The sequence below is a fragment of the Colletotrichum orchidophilum genome (assembly GCF_001831195.1).
Source record: "Colletotrichum orchidophilum strain IMI 309357 chromosome Unknown Scaffold_84.1, whole genome shotgun sequence".
Classification (NCBI taxonomy): Eukaryota; Fungi; Ascomycota; class Sordariomycetes; order Glomerellales; family Glomerellaceae; genus Colletotrichum; species Colletotrichum orchidophilum.
This window is the reverse complement of record NW_019173040.1, coordinates 60,266-67,709: the sequence shown is the minus strand read 5'-3', so window position 1 is coordinate 67,709 and position 7,444 is coordinate 60,266. Positions and strand designations below refer to the sequence as shown.

At 55.5% G+C, this 7,444-nt stretch overlaps 3 protein-coding genes across 3 annotated transcripts; 2 read left to right on the top strand and 1 right to left on the bottom strand.

Annotated features, from left to right (window-relative positions):
* Positions 1 to 251: 251 nt before the first annotated feature.
* Positions 252 to 1,416, top strand: CORC01_09347 (SUR7 protein; the record flags this gene model as incomplete). Its single annotated transcript, XM_022620976.1, has 2 exons — positions 252 to 733; positions 804 to 1,416. Coding segments are annotated over 2 exons (1,095 nt in total), but the record flags the coding sequence as incomplete, so codon positions are not given.
* Positions 1,417 to 2,288: 872 nt separating this feature from the next.
* Positions 2,289 to 3,272, top strand: CORC01_09346 (short chain dehydrogenase/reductase family protein; the record flags this gene model as incomplete). Its single annotated transcript, XM_022620975.1, has 2 exons — positions 2,289 to 2,318; positions 2,460 to 3,272. The coding sequence occupies 2 exons, from the start codon at positions 2,289 to 2,291 to the stop codon at positions 3,270 to 3,272; spliced, it is 843 nt and encodes a 280-aa protein (XP_022472497.1).
* A 947-nt stretch (positions 3,273 to 4,219) lies between these two features.
* CORC01_09345 (uncharacterized protein) lies at positions 4,220 to 4,447 on the bottom strand (the record flags this gene model as incomplete). Its single annotated transcript, XM_022620974.1, has 1 exon — positions 4,220 to 4,447. One exon carries the CDS (start codon positions 4,445 to 4,447, stop codon positions 4,220 to 4,222), a length of 228 nt encoding a protein of 75 aa, XP_022472496.1.
* Between the last annotated feature and the right edge of the window lie 2,997 nt (positions 4,448 to 7,444).

Genomic DNA, 7,444 nt, shown 5'->3' with positions numbered 1-7,444 from the left:
GCTAGCCTTCCTGACGCTCATCGTCATTATCCGTCTTTTGGCGTTCTTTGCTTCCCGTCTCCTCTCCGCTCCGCCAGAGATTCTGCACACGTAGCGCCGATTCCTACTTCGCACCATAGCCCTTGGCCTGAGACGCTTTTTCTCTTGGATTGCGGCGTCTCGGTTACGGCCGCCTGGGTAGCTCAACAGGTCGAATTCCCCGAATCTCCAGGCCCCCTTTCGTTACCTCTCCGGACCATCGGTAAAGTTAGAGAGAGCTCTGGGTACCTTACCGCGTCATCTTGCCCTCATCCTCACGTATACGTGAGATATCTGGGGAGACACACCAGTACTCCGTAATCTGTACCCCATCAGCCCCAGGTCCCAGAATCTGGTTCCACGTCCAGCCCAGCCTGCCCCGCGACGACGACCTCAAAGCTCTCCTCCAAAGCTGCCCGAATCTCAACATCCTAGACGCCCCAACCCTCACGATGGCCAAGGTCCGCCGGAACAGCGCCATTACCGCCGCTGTCTGTTACTTCATCGCCGTAATCTTCCTCATCCTCGTCATCATCGGCAACACCTCCATCAAGCCTGTACTGACAGACATTTACTTCTTCAAACTCGATGTCTCCGATATCATCCCGCTCTCCTCGGCCAACGCCGTCCTCCTCAACTCCGTAGCGCGTAGTCTGGGACTTCACGACTTTTACCAAGTCGGTCTCTGGAACTTTTGTGAAGGCTACAACGATGAGTGAGTGTCCCAGATATCTTTTATCACACGCAAAGATATAGAAACCTACATACTAACACGATACCCGTAGGGGCGTCACGTACTGCTCCACCCCCCAGCGGATGTGGTGGTTCAACCCCATCGAGATCCTGACCAACGAGCTCCTCGCGGGCGCGACCATCGCCCTGCCCTCCGAGGTCACCACCATCCTCAACATCCTCCGCATCGGGCAACAGGTCATGTTCGGCCTCTTCATTTCGGGCATCTCGCTCGCCGCCGCCCTCCTCATCGTTACGCCCTTAGTCATGCGCTCGCGCTGGTGGAGCCTCCCCATCGCTTTCTTCGCCGCCATCACCGGCCTGCTCGTCACCGTTGCCGCCATCATCGGCACCGTCATGAGCGTCGGTGCAAAGATCGCTCTCACCCAGCAGTCAGAGCTCAATATCAACGCTGTGCTTGGCGTGCGCATGTTCGTCTTCATGTGGCTCGCCAGCGCCCTTGTCGACCTGGCCGCCATCCTCCACATGGCCATGGGCTGCTGCTGCTCTCCCAGAAAAGAGAGGGAAGCCGCTGCCGCCGCCGCTGCCGCCGCCGGGGCGGGCGGTACGCCGGAGAAGACGACCAATACGACCGAGAGCGGCGAGAAGCCGTCGAGGCTGCCGACCTTTATGAGAAAGCGCAGTCCGAGGTCATCGACGTCGTAATTCGGGAATCTTACTGAGGGGTCTTCGCGCGCGTAATTGTCCAGAAACATGGACGGATGCTTGGCGTTCTTGTTGTTGCCTCATCGCGCACCCTCGTTCGGATTGTTGCACTTGGGTAGTGCATGTGCTACATTGGTTGCTCTGCGGATGGATCTTCAAGATCAGCGGATACATAGCAGGACTCTGAGCCTGGCAGCATCACCCTTCACCGCTAGCATGGGAGAAGGATTTGAAATTGAGCAATGGCGTTGGTGGTTGCGGGTTAATCAGACGACCATGACAATAGACTTTTCAACGGATAGTAAATCGAGACGATCAGACACGTTCGGTAGATTAGCATAGTTTTTCATCTTCATTAGATAGATGAGTAATCGTTGTTACTGAAGCCCATAATGCGAGATGAACCCTTTGGAAGCCAGTGTTCAGTAATTGTTACAATGCCTAGGACGAAAGATTGCAGGTTCACGGAGGAGGTAGACGTAGGGAACCCAAAGCTCCCAAACGTCGCATCTCGGCCTGCCCTTGACTGTCCACTTCTCGCAGCGAAGATGCGATGTACATGCCTCGTAACCCTGGATTGTATGGTGGATAATGTACCCCTTATCGGACCATCGGCCCAGACCACCCCTCCAAACGAGCCTCGGTTCATTCGACGGGAAGCTCAGACGACCGGAGCTCTCGTCTCACCTGGGCCGAAGCTCCTCTTCATTCTCGTCCACCTCAGATATCCTTCATTCCCATACAGTATATTCCACGGCCCGCCGCTCAAACTGACTATAAGCTGCTTGACGCATGTGGATTGGCCGTGTTCAAAAGTAAAAAACAGCAAAAACCCAGCCTCCTCTCACCAAACAGTGGAAACTCCGGAAGCAATGGACGCCGCATCCCTCTTCAATGTCAAGGTAAGAAAGCTCCCTCCTCCTCCTCCTCCTCCTCCTCCTCCTCCTCCTCCTCCTCCGCAGCTCTCGATCTCCCATCTTCCGGAGCTACCTTGAAAGAAAGAGAGAAAAACAAGGGCCTAACCTCGTCTCTCTCCCCGGCAGGGCAAAAACGTCCTCGTAACAGGCGGCGCAAAGGGCATCGGCTACATGATCTCAGAAGGCTTCATCACAAACGGCGCAACAGTCTACATCTCCTCCCGCGACAGCGCCGCCTGCGCCGCCTCCGCCAAAGCCCTCACCGCCCAGGGTCCGGGCCAGTGCTTCGCCATCCCCGCCGACCTCCAAAAGCTCGACGACTGCAAACGCCTCGTCGACGAGCTCGCACAGCGCACAAACGGAAAGCTTCACGTCCTCGTCAACAACTCGGGCGCCGCGTGGGGCGACGCCTTTGACACCTACCCGGACGCGGCCTGGACGAAGCTGCTCACGCTCAACCTCCACCGCGTCTTCACTCTCACCCAGCTCGCCGCGCCCCTGCTGGAAGGCGCGGCGGCAGCATCCTCTTCGGCCTCCCCCGGTTCCGGTGGTGGTGGCGGTGGTGCTGCCGTCGCCGACCCGGCGCGCGTCATCAACATTGGCAGCGTCGACGGCCTCCGCGTGCCCCTGATGTCGAGCTACGCCTACAGCGCGAGCAAAGCCGGCCTGCACCACCTCTCTCGCGCGCTGGCGCGGGAACTCGGTCCCAGGGGCGTGACGAGCAATACCCTCGCGTGCGGCCCGTTTGAGAGCAAGATGATGAAGGCGACGCTCGAGACGATGCGCGATACGATCGAGGAAGAGATTCCGATGCGGCGGATCGGGACGCCGCAGGACATTGCGGGGGCGTGTCTTTTCTTGAGCGGGCGCGCGGGGGCGTTTGTTACGGGGGCGACTATTACTGTTGATGGGGGAATTGTGTTGGCTTCCAAGTTGTGAGGGTTTTTTGTGATGGGAAAAGGGGGTTCTTGTTATTTGAGCTCGGGATGATGATGATGGTAGTGAGGAAGAGTTTTGAGAGATAGAAGTAGACAGAGAAATAGAGAGAACCGCGATGGATCGTGAGTTTCTCGGCCATGTCACAATAGATTGACTACAATCTGGACAATAATCAATGTTGGAAAAGACCAAGAGACTTGGTTTTGTTTCTTTAACTAGGTATAATGCAAAAGATCTAGGTAAGACCTTTGGCCGCCAAGGTGGTATTCGTACAGGAAAATGATAAACTGGTGAGCGGAATCCAAATCAAACGGGTCGTGGTAAATGCCCGAAGCCTTCCCTCCTCCCAACGCCGTGTAATGTCAAAGAGTTTCCTTTCCAAGTAGTTGATATCAAACGCATTCCCTTCGGTCCCGCAATGCAATGATGCCCCTTTGTCCGTATACGCCAATGTGAGTGTTGTGTTTGTGTGTTTGTCATGAAGAAAACCCAATGAGATGAAGCTTTGTCTATCCCCGCCTCTAATCATTGAGAAGAATGCGAAAGCGATAAAGTTCCCCATAGACTTCCATGTCGATTAAATATGTGTAGTGAGCTGTGAGAGGGAAATGATGAGAGAAGGAGCAAAATGGAACGACAAAGGCACTCGAGCGATTGAATCTGGCGAGGGGGAGGCGAGTCTCAGTGTCGGCTCGGTAGGACACGGGAATTCTCTTGCCTTCGCCTCTGCCCCGACTCCGGCGAGCGTCGCGCGGTGCCTCGGTCTTCCTTCGGACCCGTTATTGTGTTTCAGCGGGGTCGTCATCCGATGATTCGGAAGGTTCGTCTGCAAGACGGCCTGAGCCAGTGGAGAGAGAGAAAAGAAAAAAGCTTCCCGAAATGACGGGGGCCATCATCGCTTTCGTACTCTTTGCGTAATTCTTGCGCGACGACAGAATGCTCTCCCTCTATGACAGCCCGCAGGACTCAAAGTCGCGCATCATGACGGCCATCTGGGCACGTTTCGCGGCCTCAGCGACGAGGGTGAAGTCGCGAAGGAAGGCCTCGGTTGAAGGGGGCTGCTGGCCGTTGGGTTGGGGTGGCGCCATCATTTGGTTTGTGGACATGTGCGAAGACGACGACGAGATGGAAGATGTGGAGTCCTGGCGCTTGGGTGACTGGATCGGTGCGTTCATGATGGGCGGTGTGGAGGGTTGATGGCGATAGATCTCGAGATGTTGTTGTGGTGGTGATAGTATTCCCTCGACGGCGAGAGAAGATTGGAATATCCGAGTACGGGATGATTCTGTGTACGGCCAGGAACTAATGGTCCGAATAAGGGCGATGGGTGGTTGGTGGTATTATATTCCCCAGATCTTCGATTTCGGAGCGCCGATCTTGACTCTTTTTGTGAGACCCAAAGCACAGGTACTTGAAAAGCAGGTGATGTCAGGCGGGGGTGAAAGGCAGGAGATGGAATGAAAAGTCCGATAGATGAGCGTGTGGAAGATCCTGCTCTCCTTTTGTGAAAAGAAAAGGATAGTCGACGGTAAGTGCGGAGTACGAAAGTAGTGTCTGAGATTTTTCGCAGGACCAAGGACGAGCAGCGGGGATCCCGTGAGGCGTGGGGTGTGGGTGAGGCCGGCGGCTGGTTTAAAGTGATCGTGGGACGACCCTGGGTTGTCGGTGACAGGCTATAATTGCGGGACCGCTTGTCTTTGCTTGCAACAATATTGGATGGCAATATTGGAACTCGGCGCGATTGCGGATAACCAACCCTTGCTCCGGCAGCGGGTAACAAGCCAACAACGAGTCGGTGGATAGATTGAGCGAGCGAGAAGAGGCAGATAGCCGAACGGAGACGGGTCAAGCTTCTCTTCCTTTTTCTGGCCGAGTAGAGAGGGAGGGATGGATTGTGCAGGATAAGTGAGACAGGCAGAAGGGGGATCGACGATACCACAGTCAGGCGCGGAGGGGATGTTGCGACTCTTATGTGTGGGATATCGTTCGAGAGCGTAGCAGCTGAGCCAGGCCTGGAAGACAGAATAAGGCGAGTGTGAGTCGGTAGTCAACGCGAGATGGGGTGGGTAGCATCAGTAGCAGCAGCGTTTCCTTGCTCGAGTGTAGGTAGGATTCAGAGCCGAACGAAGGCTGGGAGAGTAATTAAGAGGGCAGCTCGAGCGGGATTGTATGGGTGTGCGAGTGATGATGTGATGGGCTTGACTTTGATTGGGGTTGGTTTGCGGGCTGTCCAGTTGACTTGCTTTTGATCCAGACGAGGGGCACGGGTGGGTGTGTCGAACATGAAAAGTGTGGGAGGAGCGTGGGAGGAGTGTGGGAGAGAGGCCGGCCAGAAAAGCTACGGGTGGGCGAGTCGAGGATAAAGAATTTGAACTATGTCCCCATCTACCGACGCAAGACCGAGATGGCTGTCCGGGTTGGGTTATTTACTTTGCCAAAGTACACGGATACGGAGAGTAGCCGCGGTTGAAGAATCCATCTTGTCCCCAGTTCTTTTTTTTCTTCCTCCTCTTCCTCTGCTCGGCGGGTAAGAGGAAGAAAAAGAGGGACGACGCTGCGTATGTACGTCTTCACGTTATTTCCCGCCGTCTAATCCATGACGCTCAATGCCCTGGACCCGACCAACTCTGGGGACCGCGATACTAGGTCCGAAGAAAGAGGTGGAGGGATCGAACGAGCTTGTTATGACGCCGAACCTCCGTCCCCAAGCTGCTTGTTTTTCCTCAGTGCTTCTCCCTCAGTGTACTCGCCTACATCCTCGGCTTTCTCTCTTGCATCATCTAGGAGACAACGGCGCATGCTTATCCATCATCCCCAAAAACGACCCAGACGACCCAGCATAGCCCAGCCAGATCAACTCCCCAGCAGCCTGATTGATGTTTGCCATTGCGGGGGGTACTTGCAGAGGCACAAGCGTCAGGCGTAAAGCCTCGCGGTAAACGTCGCCAGAAGCAGTAATTGAGGACCTCCATTTGTCAAGTATCGGTACAACCTCTCTCCCCCATCTGAGGCAAGGGGGGGAATGGGTTTGCACCTCGTCTCGCGACTCAGCAAAGGCAAAAGGCTTTCAGGGTCTTTGCGGATCAGCGGCTCGAGCGACCGCAGTGGCAGACTGGCAGTTCGGGGAAAGACGGTGACGAGTGGGTGAAGGGGCAAATCATGAGCGGCGGATAGATCGGTCTGCTCGCTGGCAAAGCGTTTCGCAGTGTGGGGTAGGGCCAAGTTCGAAGGCGGCATGTCATGGTGCCTTGGTAGCTGGTACTGGGCAGGTTGGCCTGTGGACATGGGCCTGGATTAGGCGTATGGGGGTGATGGCCTCGGCTCTCCATGTATCGGTACCTACCACCTGCTAACCCTTTTTGCGCCGTTAGCGAGAGACTCAGGGCCGTTTCTCCGCATCGCACTGGATCGCATCAAACCGCCCCCTGGCTGCGTGATCCTGGGAAAGAAGCTCAAGAGCCAATGCACGGAAGCCTGCCTCGTTCGATTTCGGCCTAGGATGAGGGAGAGAACAGCCCAACGATGACATGCTGTGCTCCACTTGGAGAAACCAAGATTGCGCTCTGGGTGTGCTGATGTGCCCATTTCCATCAAGGCCGTCCATCATACGGATACCTATTGCCCTGCCCTGTTGCGGAATGGCTTTCCTCTCTGGCGAATGGACGGATTAACTGAGAGACGCAGGTGGAGGCGGAAGTTGCGATGCGATGCGGTGCGAGATACTCGATCACAGGCTTGACCAGGATGGAGAAGGTACCTAGTATCCCACCCGAAGGATTGTCGTCGTCAAAAACGGCAAGACTAGCTAGACATCTTGTAGAGTGACGACTGTGCATGCGGCTGCTGCTGTCCGAATACACAGGTAAGGTGAGGTGGTTGCGCGGTGCTGGGTTGATGCGGGCTGAACTCTATCTTGAACGGGATTGCGGGGAGAAGGGGGAAATCACAAGCATTGACTGTCGAACATTTGATCAAAAAGCCGGGGATTATGCGAGTGCCCAGAAACTCAAAACGACGGAATATGTATTAGCTCTCGATTCAGGACGCCCCTTCCATTTTTGCTTGTGATTTCCCCCGCCTCTGCCTTCCCTAATGATGGAGGCTGAACACGTCGTCCTCGTCAGCCCTTGCCTCTTCGACGGAGCAGGCACCTCTTGCCTCGCATTCCTCGA